The 20,567-nt window shown below is 33.9% G+C and overlaps 1 protein-coding gene across 13 annotated transcripts in view; it reads right to left on the bottom strand.

The window, feature by feature from the left end:
- Rgs7 (regulator of G protein signaling 7) overlaps window positions 1-20,567 on the bottom strand; it is a 466,064-nt gene that overhangs the window by 67,941 nt on the left and 377,556 nt on the right. For all 13 annotated transcript variants that reach the window (XM_040278402.2, XM_078022997.1, XM_078023003.1 and 10 more), the window contains 3 exons: window positions 2,097-2,161; window positions 996-1,072; window positions 808-889 (listed from right to left, as the gene is read on the bottom strand). In XM_040278402.2, the coding sequence (XP_040134336.1) occupies window positions 808-889; window positions 996-1,072; window positions 2,097-2,161 (224 nt within the window). The remainder of the gene's footprint in view (window positions 1-807; window positions 890-995; window positions 1,073-2,096; window positions 2,162-20,567) is intronic.

The following is a 20,567-nucleotide window of genomic DNA, read 5'->3' as shown; positions in this document are numbered from 1 at the left end:
TAATTAAGGACATTCATTATTTGTTACTCCGAGGCACATAGTTTAACTTCATTAAGGGAGAAGTTACTGGGTATAGTAACTGTATACAGATCCAGTGTTCCATTAAAAATATCAATTGATTTGAATTTGAGCCATATAAAATGTTAGACTGTGCAAATCATCAATAGGTTATTAATATGTTTCAAAAAAGAAAAATTAGGGCAGGAATAACATTTTAACTTATATTTTCCCTATAAAGCCAAAAGTTATAAGCAGCTTACTGCCATGAAAAGACTGCTTTATTGCAGTGTTTTTTTCTTCAAGTGTTTATAGCAGCATCAAACACCTCAAATATCAAATATCAAGCATGAATGGAAAAAAGATGCCATATTTGAAAAAATGATCAAGTTTGATTCCCTGTTTCTCCGGTGCTGAGGATTCACTCCAGGACTTTGTATATGCTGGGCAAGAGCTCTCTTAATGAGGTACATCCTGCCCAACCATTCTTGCCCCTTTTTTAAAAATAAATTTGTTTTTGAGACAGGTTCTCTAAGTTGCCAAGGCTGGCCTTGAACTTGTGATCCTCCTGCCTCAGCCTCCCAAGTAACCAAATTACAGGTGTGTACTAATGCACAGTTTCATAAATTAAATATTACACTATTAAATTGGGTCATCTTAACCAAAGTGCCATGTTTCTTTAACTAATTCATGCAGCCATTGTGGGACATATGATGGGGGGTGAAACAGTCTTTTCCTTGCTTTCTCAGGGCATCCCTGACTTGCTAAAAGTCAGAATGTAGATTTGTGAGAACCTTGCAGTTTTCTTACCACAGGTCTGTGGACATCCCAGAATGCTCTCTCTTGGCTATCAAGGATCTTCCTTTCAATTTTGTCTCTCTTCTTGTCCACTCTGTTGACATCAAAACAATAAAGAATAAGTAGTGATAAGTGCAGTGCCCCTCTGGACAAAAGGCCACAACTTGAACAAATTTTCCAAAAGACTCACAAGGACTCACTTTGCTTGTGCTTCTGCTTGCATAAATATAAACTCCCACTTCCTTGCAAATGCTCTCTGCAACCGGGCCAGGCTCTCCTGAAAAATATCCCACAGATGAAGAAGATTTGTTGCTCACCTGTACTACCCTATCTAGTTTATTTATCATATGTTTATGAAAAAGACAAATATAGAATTTCTCTATGTGTACTCTGGTTCTGAATGACAAGTCATGCTCATCAAATCAGTCAATCCTCATATTGTCTTGGAGGAAACAGAACAAAAAAATAATATTAACTTTAAAGAATGACTGACTTTAGATAATACAACTATAAATCCAATATGTGTCTGCAAAATAGTGAAATTACCTTGTATGAGAAAAGTGTTCCAGATGAATCCACTGGATTTTTCTGTGTTCATTTTATGGAGAAACAGGAAAACAATTCATTCCTAGCCCAGATTTAGTTTATTCTTGTCCTAACAATAAATGTAGACCCTTGGCAGCCCAGTACTTATTTCTACTCAATGATTTGAAGTTCATCAATCACAACACAGTAACCATTTGAACAAATTATATCAGGTTAATTTTATCTGCTGCTAGCAAACACCCTGTTTTTTGCAATAAAAAACATGTTCCTAATATAAATGGTCTTTAATTCTCAGAGTTTGGATATCTTTGCGTTAGTATTTATTTGAAATATTTACAGGTAAATCAATTTTAGAAAATAAAATATGTTTCTCTCTTCTACATTGAATTTGTGTATTTGGAATTTCACTGTCCTTGATGTGGATGAAGAGAGGAAGCAAGCAAACAGGGATTTATGAAGGAATTTGCTGCCTGATCCACAGAAATCTGATCCTTAAGATACATGAATGTATGGGGCTAGAGCTGTGGCCCAGTGGTAAGAGCACTTGTCTAGCATGTGTGAGGCCTGAGTTTGATTCTCAGCACTGCATATAAATAAATGAATAAAATAAAGGTCCATCAACATCTAAAAAAAAAAAAAAAAAGATCCATGAATGTAGAAAGTTACTGGAGTACTCAGAAATGACCATAGGTTTTGTTCCTGCCCATTTTATACCTTTTTTTTTTTTTAATTGCTAGAAAGTCCTTGGTACTTACAGCTTCATAATCTGCAAGTTCTAGTCTTGCCTTATTTTGCATTGTTCTTTTGCAGAGGTAAACAGCTGAAAGACAAACAAAAAAAATCATATTTTGGTTGCTTATTAAAATTGACTGCTATAAAAATATGGCATTAAAATTTCAGACACTTGTCACTTTTTCCCCAAGTTATAATTTTCTATTATCTCATTTTAGACAAACAACTAGAATACATTACTGAAATCCAGTTTGATTTATGATGCCATAATTGAAAATACCTGTTAAGAAACCTGGTAACCATCATTTCCTTATTTTTACTAAGTTGTGTCATAATGTTATCCTCAACCAGGAACGGGGGAAGAAACTGAAAAGCAACATCAAATGAACTTAAAAAATCTAGATATACAAACAAAACCATTTCATAAGAATGAACTGTATAAAGAGGGAATCATGACTGGCACATTCAATTAGTTGCAGATTCTACTGTCAACCACAAGGCTCTGTTAGTGTAAACTAAGGAGGATTTCTTCATATTCTTCTTCTTCTTCTTTTTTTTTTTTTAACACAGAGACTGGAACCCAATGAGAGGCAATGGCTCTACCACTGAGCCACAACCCCACCCAATTTAAGGCTTCTTGGCACTTCTGTTGTTCCAATCCACATCATTCAATTGTTTTGTTGCTAAGTGAAGGAGAGTAGAACATTTTACCTACCAAAAATAAGCTACCACTTCACTCCAGTCCACTGAGGACTCAGTTTCCTGGGCTGCCATGTAAAGTCCATTCTGGCAGCAGATTTATAGAAGAAGTGACAGAAAGAAGAAAGAATGATGATAGCAGCATTGCTTTGAGCAAAGTTCTTCAGTTATTTTAAGGTATTCTGGTGACTCTCCTCATAATATCAATACATTGGGGTCCTCACCAGTCCCAATTTCCAGCATTTTCTTTTATCATTTTTTCCATTAAGTATGATATTTGAGTCTCATGAAGTTCAAGATTGTATTATACTAGATTCTGAATAAATCCACTAGATGAGGCCTGTCCAATATTACCTTCCATAAGGCTAGCTCTGCAGGATGTCTTATAAATACCACCTCGGCAAGAAAGCTGTATTGGCCTTAGTTTTGAATAAGGAAGTCCAGCGGGTAACACTGAGGAAAAATGTTACACGGAAAATCTGAAACCACTGCAAACATGGATGTTATTTACTCAACGGTCTGTCCCTTAAGATTTCTTGTGTGAAGGTCAAGGCAAACACTGAATGATGTGAACTTTGCTACAAATGGAAGAATCCAGTGCATGATTTTAGAACACATCATTCATCATTTACCATAGTAATTTTATTTTATTTATTTTTTTTTTTACTAATGTCAGTAATTTTCAAAAGTTAAATTTCAAAACCAAAAGACACATGATATGTTAATTTTCTAATTGGTCATAATTTAAGCTCCCTCCCAGGGGAACTCTTTCTCTAAAAGCCACTGTGACTTTAATAAAATAACTCAGACATTCTCAGCAGCAGTTAAAAGAAATTATAGTATACATGCACTACCCTTGAGGGTGGCTCTTCATTAGAAAAAAGATCAAATCTCCTTAAATAATTTCCAATTAAACAATTTCAACGTTCCTGTAGAATTACCTTTAATCAAATTCAAGCCCAGCTAAGCCCTTCATCAACCAGACCTCTTCTCCGTCTCATTCTGCCTCAGGTTTTTCCTGCTTTATTTGTTCTGGTCATTCAAGTTCTGTTGTTTCCAAAATCAGTCCCCTTTGGCAAATGTATGTCTAACCTCATTAGGTAAACTAAGAAGTTATAGCAGAAGTGCTTTAAGTTTTTTTCCAGATGATTGCTCACAAAGAAGTTATGAATTCTTTATTAAGGTTTCCTATAATACAATTTTTAAAAATTTCTAGGAAACAAAATCAAAGTATGGACAGCCATTGTCAGGCACAGAGTAAAGGTTTCATATAGATCTGCTGAATAAGTAAATGAATAGGATATTTTCAGAAGGAGCTATTTAGATGTCAAATTAAATCAAGTGATAAAAGTCTCCCTAAGTGTCCAGAGGGAAAGATTAAAGTCTAAGTTAGCAGAGTAAAGAATAATCTGGATACTTCTGAAGGTATAGCAAATCCAGTCATGGCTGGATAGGCCCAAGCTTCAACAATCAAGTCCAGACTTAATTGCAATATAATGACAAGTACAGATAGTACTTTCATTGCTTGTCGAGAATACCAGCAGTGGGAAGATCTAGACAAGGTGAAGATCTAAGTCAATGAAAGAGGGTTCCAATTCCAGGAGATTTCCCAATCCACCAAAGACAGAAAAAAGTGAGAATACTTGAACATGGTCAAAACTAAGGCTCAGGTCAATATTTTTGTTTTGATTCCCACTTATTTAGGCAATGTAAGTGTTTCACATGGTGTTCTGTGTAAATGTAGGGCCATGTACAAAGAATGAGTCTTTCCAAAAAAATATTGCAATATTTTCTTCTCCACTGATAAATTAAAAAATATGAGCTAAAAAATAGACACTACCTGGGTTATTTAGAATGATTTATATTATTGAAGACTTCATTTCAATTCCAAGTTTAAATATATCTTCCTGAAGTAATTTTCTGGGACACCATAAGGAGATAATTTGGAGGACTTATGTATAACAATTACTTAGTATATAACAAGTAATTGAGATAGAGGCTCTGCCACAAAGTGAGAGAAAGTTTGAGAAGGCTTGAAGTGTTACTCTGGTTAAAATAGCTATGTGGTAAAGGCATAGAATTTGGCCCTAATACAACTTAGAATTTAGATGGAAAAGCTAAAGCTTTTGAATCAGGTCTGTAATAAGGAGTGGATTAGAAAATAAATGCTGGCATTTGGTTTTCCTGTAGTTTCTACAAGGTAGAGCACTCACATTCATGACAGAAGTATGTAGAATCAAACCTAGATCACAGATCAGCAAGCACCTCAATATCTAAATACGGAAAAAGACACAAATATATAATTTAAGAAGATTAGAAATACAAATGCCAAAAGAGTACTTGGAAATTTTACAACTTATAACCCCAATTCCTTCTATTATTTTTAATATAGAAGGAATATGTATTATTTAGTTGATTATGAATATAATTAATTATATATTAATTAGAATTAATACAATTTATTTAATTATAAAAGTGGTATTCATTGTGATATATTCTATGCGAACATAGCATAATTTGGTCAATTTCATTTCCCAGTCCTTCACCAAGCCCTTCTTTTCTTTCTCTCTCTCTCTCTCAATCCCCTTCTCTCTACTCTGTTGATTACCTTTCTATTTTCTTGAGGTCCTTTCTTATTCCATTTTTCCCCCCTCTAACTTCTACAGATCAGAGAAATCATTCAATCCTTGATTCCATGAGTCTGGCTTAGCATGATGTTTCTCTTAGCATGATGTTCTCCAGTTCTACCAATTTGCCAGCAAATTACCTAATTTTATCTTTTTTTTTAATGCTGAGTAATACTCCATTATGTGTGTGTGTGTTTGTATATGTGTGTGTGTTTGTGTGTGTGTAACACTTCAACCAATGGGCAAATTATCTAAACAGAAATTTTTCAAAAGAAGGAATGCAAATGGCCAACAAATATATGAAAAAAGTTAAATATCCTTAGCAATCAGGGAATCAGGGAAATGTAAATCAAAACTACACAAAAATTTCATATCTTGTTTCAGTTAGAACATTGATCATCAAGACTACAAATAATAATAAATACTGATGAGGATGTTGGAAAAAGGTATATTCATACATTGTTAATGGGACTGCAAATTAGTACAGGCATTTTGGAAATCCGTATGGGGATGCCTCAAAAGACTAGAAATGGAATTACTATATAACCAGCTATTCCTGTCCTTGGTCTTTATCCAAAATAATTAAAATCATCATACTACAATGATATATACGTATCAATGTTTATAGAAGCACAATTCATAACAGCCAAATTATAGAACCAGCCTAGATGCCCATCAACAGATAAATGATTAAAAGATATAATATTTTTAAATTGAGTTGGGTTGCTTTAGGGCCTCACTAATTTGCTAAGGTCTTGAACTTTCAATCCCCCTGCCTCAGCCTCCTAAGTTGCTGAGAGTACAGACATGTGTCATTGTGCCTGGCTAATTGAATACTTTTCTATTTTAACACTCTTCTCCTAAGATTATTTTCCTGCTAATTTCAACTTCTACTTGTATTTGCCTGGTATATCTTTGCCTTCCACTTATTTTAACAGAGTTGGTTTGTTTCACTCGTCTTTCTTTCAGACATATATTCTTAGATTTTATTTATGATGTAACCTAGTATACTTGTTCTTTTTTCTCATTTCTTCATCTCTTTCATTGTATTTCTTTTATTTTTATTTTTTTTTACCATTTTTAAACCAGTGACTTTTCATTAAATCCTACTTTAATAATTCAAAAAACTTCTTGTCATCTTATTAGTAACCAATTTTTTAATCTTTAAATAAATGCTTGAATTTTTATCTCTTGAAATATAACCTCAATAATAAAACACTGCCTAATGTTTCCCTGCATAAATGGTGAAAAAAATAGCATATTTTCACTCCCTCTAATCTTTCTCATATTTTTTAATGAAAACAATTTATTGTATGCTATTATAGTTTTTTAAAATTGATGATAGTATCACATTTTGTTTGGAAACAAATTTTTATCACAATTATTTAGATACTGAAAGGCATGCAGAAAAAGTTGGTATCTTGGAAAATTAAAAACTCTTAGCATGGTTTTCTTTTTAAGCCTAAATTTGTTGAAATGATTCAATAAGGGTTCAAATCATCCAAAAACAGTATCTATTACTTTTTTGGGCTCCGGTCTTATTTCTGGTTTCCTTTGGGATTTTGCTCAATTGTTTGCAGGCTGCTGTACTGGTAAAGTGGACCTGGATAGCAATACTTATAATCCTGGGTTTTCTTTTACACCTATCAACCAGCAGCTGCAACAGTCCTATAACTATAATACTCTTCTCTTACTTGGTACCTTCTACTGGTACATTTGCTGCTAAAAGTCTGAGAACTTATGCTGCTTTAAGAACCAAAGTCAGGAACAAATCTTTCTATTATTTTTTAATTGTAGTTGGACACAGTACCTTTATTTTATTTATTTATTTATTTTTATGTGGTGCTGAGGATCAAACTCAGGGCCTCACAGATGCTAGGTGAGAGCTCTACCGCTGAGCCACAACCCCAGCCCAAATCTTTCTGTTCTGATGAACATGCTCAAGCTTAAGAAACCTTGGTCCAAAATGGGACAAGCCTTTCTCTGCTCTCCTTACTCCTATTTCTAACCCTCATGTATGGATACGGGGAATCATTAATGGGTTGGTCAGGATTACATCCAGTTCTGTAAGCCTGCCCTAATTTCCTAAGAACAGAAATTATAACTCTAACATCATTATGATATGTCTAAATTTTATTGATTCCAGAAAAATGTTAATCTTTCAAATGAGTGACACGCAGCACCATTCTCCAATTTCCAGTGTGTTCTAATAATTTCTTTTATTCATTCCAGTTTTGTATCGACTCTTTTCTTTTTATCCTGTGCTGGAGAAGAAAGGAGCAATTCTGGTAAACTTCTGAAAAGTATGGAGTGTCAGTCTATTGCTACTTCCTGCATTTACTCCAAGGATCAGGTATATTTGGAAATTTGATTTCTGTTGAATGGACTTATATTTAAAACTTTAGATTTTGAAAATTTTCTTCATTGACTATAGATCTATTTTATTTTTTTCATTAGTGTGTGATGACTATACGTAATATTTGGGTTCATTTTGATATAATCATATAAGTATGGGATATAATTTGCTCCACTTCTGTCCTGAGTACTTCCCCGTTCCTCACTTTGCCCTTTCTCTACTGTACTCCCTCTACTGTTCCTCTTCTATTTACTTATAGTATTTTTTTTTAATTAAGGCTTTATACATAAAGGTGAAATTCACTTGGTGTGTTCATATATGTAATGTTCATATATTCAGATAATTTTGTCAGTTTCATTCTACCATACGTCTCCTTTCCCATCCCTAATTCCCTCCCTACCCTCTGACTTCCCTTGTTTTTTCATGGAATTCCTCCTTCCCCTTCTTTCCATTTTTTTTCTAGCTTCTACATATGAGAGAAAGCATTCAACTTTGATCTCAGAATCTGGCTTATTTCACTTAGCATGATGTTCTCCTGTTCTGTCCATTTACCAGCAAATGCCATGATTTCATTTGTTACAACTAAGTAAACCTCCATTATATATATGTATCACATTTTCTTTATCCATTTATCTGTTGTTAAGAGAGTTTAATTTTTTAGGAAAAATTATGACTCAAGGCAATTCAAACCTTAATTAACCTCAAGGGGAATTAAATCTAAAGATAAAAAAGAACTAGAGAAAATATTATAAGAATGATTTTAAGTTATTTAATTTCCAAAATATATTAATGTTGAAGAATATTACTGTAATGTATAAGTAGAAATTAGTTGTTAAATAGGTTTATGTACCTTGATTATTAAGAGAAGAAAGGCCTACTATGGAAGTTGAATATTTGGACAATAAAAAGCTTTACTCTCCTGGAAGAGCTAATCCTCCAGGAAAAAAGAATTCTTTTGGAAATTTCAGGAATAATAGCTGGAAACTGTCAGTGTGAAAAGAATTAGAGCAGTAGGTTTCTCTCCTTAATCATCTGTTTCGTGAGCCTGGTTAGATTCTGTTCTATGGCATATTTTTCCCATACCCTAAAGTCAACTACCTTAAAAAGATGGCATTATTATTTTTAATTTAATTAATGGTAATAATGAAACACAGGGATCCTGAGTCCCCTCCCCAGGACATACAAATAGTAAGTAGGTGGTGGGGACCTTGGGTCTCTATGACCACACAAGAGATCCTTAGGGTACATAAAACAACAAGGGAAATCTCACATCAGCCTCCAGTCAGTGCCACAAAGGAATGAGGAAGCTTCTCTTAGTTACCTCTTGTCTTTGTTTCTCCTCAATATAAGAACTATTATTGCCATTTTGAAATTTTACTAATTTTAATCCAGGTTTTTGCATTCATCTATAAATGACATTATAGATTGAATGCAGTGACTTTTACCCCAACCACTTAAATTGCTAAAGAAAGAAACCACTGAGTTATGTGAATGGCTCCTAAAAGGTTTGGTTGTTTTTCTAATGTTCAATGAGTTTTGTCAATCTGTAAGATTGTTTCATGTTGCTATGGATACTTTATTCACACCATTACTTATTAAATCTCCCTTAAAAAATATGGTTGATAGTCATTACTTGCTGATTCCATATTTACAAACTGTTATAAACTGTAATACCAAATATTTGTGGTCCTCAAATCAATAACTGATGTCATATTTGTAGTTTTAAATTTGATAGTTTAATAGCTGAGTCAAACAAGACACTTTGCTGCCTTGTTTCAACTCATGCTACAAATAAACATCCATTTTTGGTACACTAACTGATACATTTTTTGCATTGTGTGCTTTTTGTTGATGATATTGCTATTTAAAATGGCCCCAAGAGTAGCATTGACGTGTTCTGTGTGATGGTCTTAAGTGTGAGAAGGATGTAATGTGCTTTACAAAAACACATGTATTAGCTAAGCTTTGTTCAGTTATAAGTTACAGCACTATTTAGTAGTAATGAATCAACAACATTTATTAAATAAGGTGTCTTTAGCAGAAATACATAGAAAACAAGGTCATGTGTTCATCAAATGATAAAAATGTTCTGATCTGAGGCTTGTAGAAACCCAATCCTGTGCTTCTCTTGGGATCAGTGGTTTAGTATTCTCTAATTTGGTGTTCAAGGCAACTTTACAGGACACTATTACCACAAAAAAAACCAAACAAGAATCAACTGTATGTGTTTGTACCTTAGTCACTCTGTTGGAGAGCAATGATTTAAAAGGATTTTTTTCAGTAATAACAAAAATATGTGCAAATTCAGAGGCTCTGCTAGAAATCTATAACAACCTCTTGACTTTATTCTTTCATAGAATAGAGTTATTACTTCTTGTGATTATAGTAATTAGTAGATTTTTTTCAAACCAATACCATATTAAGTTTTTAGATGTCGCAGAATAAAGGAATATTGTAGTTTACCTATTACCATGACATTTCTGAATCACTGTTTCAATCAAAATGTTTAAGATATTAACTTTCAGGTAAATCTCCATAATACTGGTCAAGGTATATACTTTTTCTGTCCTTTACATTTATCAAACAAAGCAAAGGTTTACACCTTTTAATTCATCCCCCTTTTTTATTTTTATTAGAGCATTATAGTTATACATAATAGTTGGGTTCATTGTGACAAACTCCTACATGCATGGAATTTAATTTATTCCACTTCAGTCCCTGGTTCCGCCCCCTAAGCCCTGCTTTCCCTTCTCTCTTCCTTCCCCATTATTCTCTTTCCTTTACTCTGTTAATCTTCTTTTCACTCAGTTATTATTGATTGATGTTTTATACATATACATAAAAGTGACATTTATTTTATATATGCATATACTCTGTTTTTGTTAAATTCATTTCTCATTTCCTCCCCATCCCCAACTCTCCTCCCTCCCTTTTGACCTCCTCCTTCTACTCCACTGATCTTCCCTATATCTTTATGATATCTAATTCTCCTACCCTTTTCCCATTATTTTTCTCTAGCTTCTGCATAGGAGAGAATGAGCCTTTTAAAGAGCAATTCAATAAAATATCCAGTGGAACATGAGCTGTGCAACTTCTGAACAAACAACTAATCTATGTTCATTTACTCTGGATTAAAATACTCACCATTGGTATATTTGAATACCGGAACTTGATTCCTTCCCATCTCTCTCTTTTTAAAAATTAATTTTGGTTTCTTACATAAAAGGAGAGAGATATAGGTAGAGTGCTGAGAAATACTGGTACAATAAAAAAAAAGATATGAGATTGTTAGCCCTAAGTTATTGGCTAACCAATTTGGAACATTTGATTCATACTATGTCTATTGTCAAAATCCCTGATCATTAGTGTGGAAAGAAAAGAAAATCAGATATTCTGGCAAAGGCCATGATGTAGTGGAAAGGACATTGGTCCAAGTGTTTGGACATCTTGGGTTCTCATAACCCTCATTAACCAAGACTTTGTAAAGTCACTTAAGCTTCCTGACACTCAATTTCCTCCTTTGTGTAATGAGAATTTAAAGTATCAGCTATATACTGAGGTGAGGATTATTGAGAGAATGTATTGTAGAATGCTATATTAAAAAAGGAATGTAATGTATGCATTTATTATACTTTTAGCTCACTGGAAAAGTTTCTATTTAAAAGAAAGTCATAGCAGGTACTTCTCTACATGAAATATCCTATTAAATGCCATGTTTGGTAGAGAGTTTGTGTGAAGTTATTATTTTTTATCACAATGGTGGGCACTGTTTGAATCATTATGTGTCTCACTTGTCAAGTATCTCTCCTTTATTATTTAAAATTCTTGCACTGCCAAGAATTTTAAATAATAAAGTGCAAGCCCAGATGTCTTGCACTTTGAAATATTTTTAAAATTTTATCTCAAAACAGAGTTTAATTTTAAAATGACTGGTTTATAAAGGCACTTCCATGTCATTAAATTATATACTTTTATGTTTACATCTTTGCTCTTTCTGTCCCTTCCTTCTCTTCATTTTTATTTTATTATTATTATTATTATTATTATTATTATTATTATTATTTGAAAGAGAGAGAGAGAGAAGGAGAGAGAGAGAATTTTTTTAATTTTTTTTTTTTTAGTTATTGGCAGACACAATATCTTTGTATGTGGTGCTGAGGATGGAACCCGGGCCGCATGCAAACCAGGCGAGTGTGCCGCTTGAGCCACATCCCCAGCCCATCTTCATTTTTATTATCCCTTATTATCTTGCTAACCAAGCCCCATGCACAAGGAAATAAGTGATCAGCAGTGTTTATTAGTAGCTACTCCCAGGTAGCTGGGGGAAGAAAGAGAAAACTATTCTTTATATTTTCATTTGTATGTGTATGAAGTGTCTACTATGTACAGGGCTCTGCTTTAGGTGATGGGGTTGGGAGTAGACAAGGATTCTATTCCTAATGAGGTCATATTCTAGAGAAATCTAAAGCAAAGATGGCATGGAGAAGGAAGAGAGGACAGTTCTTCTAGTTATCCTGTGCAGAGTGATCCTGGTTAGGGGCCAAGGACCTGGAAAGAACCTGGATTGCCTTAATGCTATCCCCTACTTGCTAAGGGCATCACTGCAATTGGTTGCATGAAGTAAATGGATTGTAAGAGAGTAAAAGTGGATACCATACTTTTTAATAATAATAATAATGTTAATAATAATAATACATATAAAAAGGCAATATCATTGCTATCTTGATTATTATTGAGATGTATTTTCATTATTTGTTTATTTTTGTTCCACAACAACATACCTGGTTCTGTTATTCATCCAAGTAGAGTCTAATTGGATAGAACTGATGTGATTTTGAAACCTAGAGCATAGAACAACCCTAAGATGGTGAGTTGAAAATATCCCTGGGCTTTTTCTTGAAGTGAACCCCTCTCCAAGTGAACCCTATAGTAACTGGTTTGCACAGTCTTTTTGCTACCCCATCCTGCCCCCTGCCCTTGCAGAAAGTAGTCTTAAGAAAAATGACAAAATTTGTTTCCTGGTTGAAAAACTATGAGGACTTCTGGGCACTTTGTCCTTTTTATTTATTTATTTATTTTAATTATTTATTTATTTTGGTGCTGGGTTTGAACCTAGGGCCTAATGCATACAAAGCACATATTATACCACTGACTATACTACCAATATGCCCTTCTTTTTAGAAAAAGATTATGACAATGCTAATAGAAGCTATGTTATGATTTGGATGTGATGTGTTCCCCCAAAAGCTCAAGTGTGAGACAATACAAGTAATCTTAGAGATGAAATGACTGGATTTAACTGAGTGGCGACTGAAGGCAGGTAGGGTGTGGCTGGAGGAGGTGGGCATTGGGGATGTGCCTTTGGGATCTATATATTGTATCTGGCAAATGGAGTCTCTCTTTCTGTGTTCTGATCATCATATGAGCTGCTTCCCTCCACCATACTCTTCCACCGTGATGTTCAGCCTCACCTCAAGCCCTGAAGAATGGAGGCAGCTGCCTATGAAACTGTGAGTTCCAAAATAAACTTTTTCTCCTCTCTAGATGTTCTAGTTGGGTCTTTTATTCACAGCACTGAAAGCTGACTAAAACAAGCCAGACAATAATAAGGATAATAAAAAAAAATCATCATTATATTTAACACTTAACTAGCACTTTTCGTGTGCCAAGAACTGTTATAACACTTTATAAATTAACCAATTAGTTATTTAAACAACCTATGAGGGGTATCTGTATGTGTTATTGTTATTATCTCTTTATAGTTAAGAAAATTGAGGCACAGAAAGTTGACAAGACTTTTCATTCAAGTTGCACGGCTAATACAGACTTACATTGGAATTTGAACCCAGTTGTGTGGGAAGAACCATTCTTATCTGGAGAGCTATTCATAGTGAACTCTGAATCAAGAGCATTCTTAAAATGTAAAACAACTTGGAGATCACTTTAAACCATTCTGCCATTGAGATGAGACACCCAGGATATTTCAAAGAGTACAAGAAAAAAACTATGAAAGTAACCAGGTCAATGCAGGAAAAAAAAAAAAAAAAGGATTAGGGTGAAACAATGCTTTGTGAAACTAAGAAATAGTTGCCTTAATTTTATGAAGGTGAATTTTAATTTTGATCCTTAAACTTTTACTGATTATTGCATACCCTCTTGAAACCTCTAATAGATTCCTTTTCATTAGAAATTCCCCAGAAAACCAGATGTGTCACACTTGTAATCCCAGCTACTTGGGAGGCTAAGGCAGGAGGATGACAAATTCCAGATTAGCCTCCCCAAAATAAAAAATAAAAAGGGCTGGAGATGTAACTCAGCACCCCTGGGTTTAATCTCCAGTGCAAAAGAGAAAGAAAAGGAAGGAAGGAAGAGAGGGAGGGAGGAATGGGGGAAAGGCGAAAAGGAAGAGATTTCACAGAGGTTCATGCATTTTTTTTTTAATTGCTTAAAGGTTATCCGGGAAAATTGTGATTGGAACAACACTCTGGAATTGCATATTGGCTAAGAAACATTTTATTTAAGTTTAGTAAGAAATAAGTAAACCAAATTGTCCCACAAATCCAAGAAAAATATGAGTAAAAATCAGGATTTGCAAAGGTGAACAGATAGTTCAAAGTTGAAGTTAATTGATGTCTGTATCTAGTTGGGCAAGTTATGTGTCCTCTCTGATGCCTGAGCAATGGGCATTTTAATGATATTTTTATGACTTCACTGGAAATTGAAGTTGACAGGAAATGATCAATGTAAAATTTTTTTGAAAACTTATGCAAATGTGGGATTAAATGTCTCTACAGTGTGACTGATTATCGGCTCTTTACTTGAGTTTAATAAATCTGTTACTTCAGATTCAAAAGAACACATATATACTTTTTAGAAATAAATTAGAATTTGGTTTCATGAGGCTAAAATAACATCATAATTTAGAATGATCAACAGTATATTTATGTTAATTTCTTTAAGCTATCGTCACATATATTAAACAAGAAATGGAATGAAGGCACATTTTTTTTCCAGTATCAGATAGAATTTTAAGTTAAATGAATGACTGAATGAATTCATTCATTCAATGTACAAGGTAATATTCTTGGTGTTAAGACACAGATAAAAACTTTGGACCAATGTTCCTAGTCTCTTAGGACCCATGTGCTAGTCTTTTGTATTAAATTGGGAGTAAGTAGGTTAACAATAATTACTTTTAATTTTTTGCTATGTATTTCAGAGACGAGTGAATAATCCCATTAGTTTACATTCCAGGTTAGTATACAAAATCATTTTTCTAAATGTTATCTCCTTTGAGCTTCGCATTGATGCTGTGAGTTAAAAAGTATGTTTTATTACTTTTTTATTAGACGTAAAATATAAAGCTCAGAATGGAAATATAGTTCTCAGAGTTAGAAAGTTGCGGAGCCAGGGGGCAAACAGAGATTTTAGTATGAGAAGGTGCTAGAAGACTGGAGGCTCTGAGGAGATAGGAGAATCTTATCACCATGCAAAATATTGCCCATGGGAGTGGCAGTTTGTGAAGCCATATTCCCCATATGGCTTCCCTATTTAGTGTTCATATAAGTTAATTAAATCAGTGTGCATAATGCATTCCATAATTATATGCTAATGCTTCCCTTTGCAGAGCTTTTGTTTCTCTTACAGACTTAATTTCCATTCTCTTTTGAGGCTCATAACAATTATATGTCCATTTAGAATATGAAATCAAAACCAAGTATTCTAACAATTTTGACAATTTTGATAGATTTTTGGCTTTTTACAATTATATCTGTTAAAATCTCTCTAGGGGTTGTAAGACAAGGGCCGTTCTTGTATGTCCACTTAACTGTAATTTCAAACTGTGTAAATAAGTGATCTGCATTATTTTATGAAGCCAAGAGTCCCATGGGACAAGCATAAGGATCCTCAGTGAAATTCAGAGATGGTGATACAAAATGTTGCTGTTCACAACCCTACATTGCTTTATTATCAATTTGATTTTAGACAGTTGGTGTGCTTACAGCGGAATACTATGCCATTATTATTAATAAGTAAAATAAATTGCAAGAATTGAGACTCTTCATTTATCTATCATATACCCAACACTTTATTATTGGACACTTACTTAAGATTGGATATTGTCCTAGGCACAGGAAATATAAAAATCAATAAAATTTAGTTCTTGAATTCTCAAGTGTTCACAGCCCACTGAAAGACACTGACACAGCCCTCATGACTATAATGGCCAACGGAGATGAAGAATTGTCACGCTGAGCGTGGTGGTGCACTCCTGTAATCCCAGCTGAGACAGGAGAATCCTGAGTTCAAAGCCAGCCTCAGCAACTGTGAGGTGCTAAGCAACTCAGTGAAACAAAGACCCTGTCTCTAAATAAAATACAAAATAGGGCTGGGGATGTGGCTCAGTGGCAGTCAGTGGCTGAGTGGCCCTGAATTCAATTCCCAGTACTTAAAAAAGATTGTCAAGTATCCAGCACTGGTCATATGTCTTGAGTCTCAAATAACATTAAGAGCTGACCTAGCCATGAATCTTCTACACGATTCTCTAACCTTCCATACTGTAGACATAAATCCATTATAACAAACATTTACAATAATGAATTTTTTTTAAGAAAAACAGCTATCTTTTTGGTAAAGTCACAGATAGGTTTTTACCTGTAGGATGTCATCAAGGATGTAATTTATTTTTCCTTATTTATTTAGGTTATGCGAAACCACACATATTTCTCCCATAGTACTTATAAACAAACACTTAACCATACTTTGAAATTATTTAGGAATAGATCTTACTATCCTTCTATGGAGGATGTGTTATAGCCAACATGACTTCGAGGATGCCCTCTCTAGAATAACCTTTGAATGATTGTTTGCTCTGGCACCCACCTCAAAAGAATATATTTCTAATTTGACCTTAAATGTTTTCAATATAAATTTTAAAATTTGCAATATTGTGTAATTCTGGAGTTTCACAAATACCCACTTTTAAAACACACAATCTCTGAATAATGGTTTCAGTTCATTTTTGAACACTGCAATGGTAAGAAAGGCCATATGCATTCAGTAGAAATTGTACTTTGAATTTTGATCTTTTCTTGAGTTAGTCATGCTTGGCAATGACAGCAAGCCAAAGCACCAGTCAGCCATGTAAGCAAAAGAGTAAACAAGCAACACTCCACAGTGTATCATGTGGCTAAGCTACATAGTTGGTATATTAGGCATATTAAATGCAGTTTTGATTTTACAGTGTTTTCAACTCATGTAGGGAATGTGACCCCCCTGTAAATTGAGGAGCATCTGTAAAACTGTTGTCTCATGCTTTTAAATGTGACCAACCAATTCTAAGCATCAAAGAAAACAAGTGAATAAGCTCTTCTGTGGAAGAATCTGGCATAAGCATAATTCTTGTCTATTTTTGAACTCTTGTATCAATTAACAGCATTTCTATAAAATGTATCCTGACAATAACCCATCAGCTTTTCCTGTCAGTATACTTACAAATGAATTAAAAATTTAAAATTTCCCATGATCATTAGGTTCCTATGAAAAAATTCTTGATTCCAGTTATTTTTACAATTTTTAATCTATAGTTGATACATTTTTAATATAAACCATATTTTTCTAACGAAATAAAGAAAATGTAGCGCTCGTCCTAAAACTCCTACAGATTTTAACAGACATAATTGTAAAATGTCAAAAATCTATCAAAATCCTCAAAATTGCTAGAATATTTGTTTTAATTTCAAAATAAAAATATATGGTGGACATATTTGTAACATACCATAAATATATCACAAAGTTTCCTAAATAATTATTTTTAAGAAGTGAAATTTTATTTCATAAGAAATGAAACCCAATTGTTTTATAATTTCTATTATGATTTGTTCCCTGAGTATACTAATTGTTTTTAACTATGATTTTAAGTTATAAACCATGAAATTTTGGAATGTTTCAAAGTTGATGTTATTTTTATCTAATAATTCCACTTTTATTTAAATCTTAAAATTAATCATTTAAAAATAACAAATGTTTATTTAGGTATTTATCAATTTCTTTTCTCCTCACAGCTTCTTGCTGCTCAGTTTCTTCCCTTTTGTTTAATTTCCTTTTTTATAAAAGGCTATTTTCAAGTAGATCTATTAGCATCTTTGAATGGGAAATCTTTTTATCTTTATTTTGCTGCTACCTTGAACGATATATATGTAGCGACAAAAATTCTGGGCTGATGCTTTCTCCAGGATCTTGAAAATATGCTTTATTTCTGGTCTACATTAGTGTTTATAAAGATGTTGGTATTGTTGTTTACAGTATATTCATTACTTTTTAACTCTTAAAAAAAATCTCCCTTGTAAAAGTAAAATCTAAACAAAGCACAATGACTTGCACAGATAGTCCCAGCTACTCAGCAGGCTGAGGCAGGAGCATTGCTTGAGCCCAGGAATTTGTGAGGAGCCTGGGCAATGTAGTGAGACTCTCTTCTCAAAACAGGAAAAAAAAAAATACAATGCAACCACAACAAAACCAAAAAACAAAATCTCTTTTTTTTTGGTAATTTTTAAAGTGTTTTCTCCCTTCTTCTTTTCTTCTCTTTCTCCCTTTTTTTCTTTCATTCTGTATGAAGTGTCTACTAGTAGATTTTACATTTTTACTAATTGTAACTAGAATATGTTACATTTTAAAACCCGAGGATTCATGTTTTCCTTCAGTTCTGAAAAGTACCTCAATTATTATCTCATTGAATGTTGCTTTGCTATACTCTTCCTGGGAAACTCCTATTATGAATCCTTTCTTGAATCTTCTTATTTTTTATCTCCATGTCTCCTAACCTGTTTTCCACATTTTCTATCTTCTTAACCAACTGTACAGCATTCTTTTTAAAAAATATTTTTTTAGTTGTAGATGGACACAATACCTTTGTTTTATTTATTTATTTTTATGTGGTGCTGAAGATAGAACCCAGTGCTTCTGTGGAAGAATTTGGCATAGGTAAAGCACTCTGCCACTGAGCCACAATCCCAGCCCTGTGCAGCATTCTTGATCTGTCTTCCAATTCAATCATCGCTAATTTACTTTTTAACTTTTTCATTAACGTTTTAATTATAATGATTTTGCATTTGTTTTATTACAAAAGTTCTTGGGTTGTTTCTCAAATCTTCCTGAAAAATATCAATATCCCATTTTTTCTGATATTTCATGCTTCTTTTTATATCTTTTTAAGCATTTAAATTATTATTTAGGCCCAGTAGATGTGGTGGTGCATGCCTGTAATCCCAGTGACTCAGAAGGCTGAGGCAAGAGGATGACAAGTTCAAGGCCAGCCTCAGCAACTTAGCAAGAACATGTCTCAAAATAAAAAATAAAAAGGACTGAGACTTTCTATGTGTGCTAGACTATAAAACAGTGTTCTGTAGTGATTTTAGTTGTACTTTTTCCAGTTGTATTTTACCTGGGGTGCCCAAGTATTCCAAGTGGCTTATAAGTCTGAAAGCCAATTTGTATGGTTATTTATTGGTTTGGTGATTCCTATCTTCATGATTTTGCATATGACAGGACTGGGATTTTACTTGAGATACTGCTTCTTTTCAACTTCTGTATTGCTTCCTTGGGCTGGTTGGTATGCTTATAATGACTTCATGTTGAGTTCTTGACTTTTCAGAGGTTTCAGACTTTGTTCTTCAGTAGATGTGGTCCCAAATTGTTGGGAGCCAGCGACCGCACCCTGAAAATGGCGCTGGTCTCTGCTTCCGCTTCATTAGCGGTTAGAGTTGTTAGAAGTAAACAACTCCTTGTAAGGCTGTGGGGCTGGGCTCTGGCCTGCTTCCGCTGCGCTGTACCTATTAGACTTCTCCACGTGGTGCTAGTTCATTGGCGGGGCTGGGTACTTAAGCTAGGGCAGACCGACCGCTTGCTCTCTTGTTCCTGTTTCCTCATCATGATTCAAAGGTCCTGAGTAAACTGCTGAAAGAAGAATCCTGTGTCGTGTTTCCCTTGCCGGCGAGGGGTCGCGACACCAAATCATGTTTACTGTTACTTTGGGGGTCATTAATCCCCACCCCCACACTAGTTTTACCCTACATCCAATTCAGTCTCCTCCCAGACCTTTGCAGGATTTCAAATTTATTACTCTTTATTTAAATCCACTATTTCTGACATCTACATATAGCTTTTTTTTTTCTGTAGTTGTGTTGTTATATTTTACTTTGTATTTGAAGAAAACAGGCATTAAATCTAAGTTCTGACAATACCTTCTACTGAAGACCAGTATCACCACCAGAATGTTTTCCTCCCCAGGTTTTTTATTCATCAACATCTGCATTCCTCAGAGAGTTCTCCCACAAAATAGGTTCTATTAATTCCCTCAATTGGTAAGATACAAAGTCTCAGCTGAAAGTTATTTCAAATGAAAGCTATTTAAAACAGCCTGAGATGTAAAGTCTAATACTTCTTACCAATTATGAAGAAAAATATGTTGTTGTAAATAATTGGTTGAGTTTAAACTACAAAAAAAAATTCTAGCACATATCCCTACTCACTTATATACTTTGCTGGATGGAGCCGATCTCATGCTGATATTTTTCTAAGTGTTAAAATAAAATTCCCTTTTGTTTTTTATCTTTAACAGAACATACTATTATTATATTTTGTTGTCTCTTTATCTAACAAGGAAGTTTTACAGTCCATGATGATATGCACAGGTCTCTAGGTCACATTTTAAACTACAGAAATAGAAAGACAAAATTTGGTCCTTTCTATTCAACAGATCAACAGGAAGAAAAGACTAAGGTTTGGTCCTGTCTCTTCTATTTAACTCATAT

This window comes from Ictidomys tridecemlineatus, chromosome 10, assembly GCF_052094955.1.
Source record: "Ictidomys tridecemlineatus isolate mIctTri1 chromosome 10, mIctTri1.hap1, whole genome shotgun sequence".
NCBI lineage: Eukaryota > Metazoa > Chordata > Mammalia > Rodentia > Sciuridae > Ictidomys > Ictidomys tridecemlineatus.
Note: the sequence above shows the minus strand (reverse complement) of the source record. Positions and strands in the feature narration are given on the sequence as shown.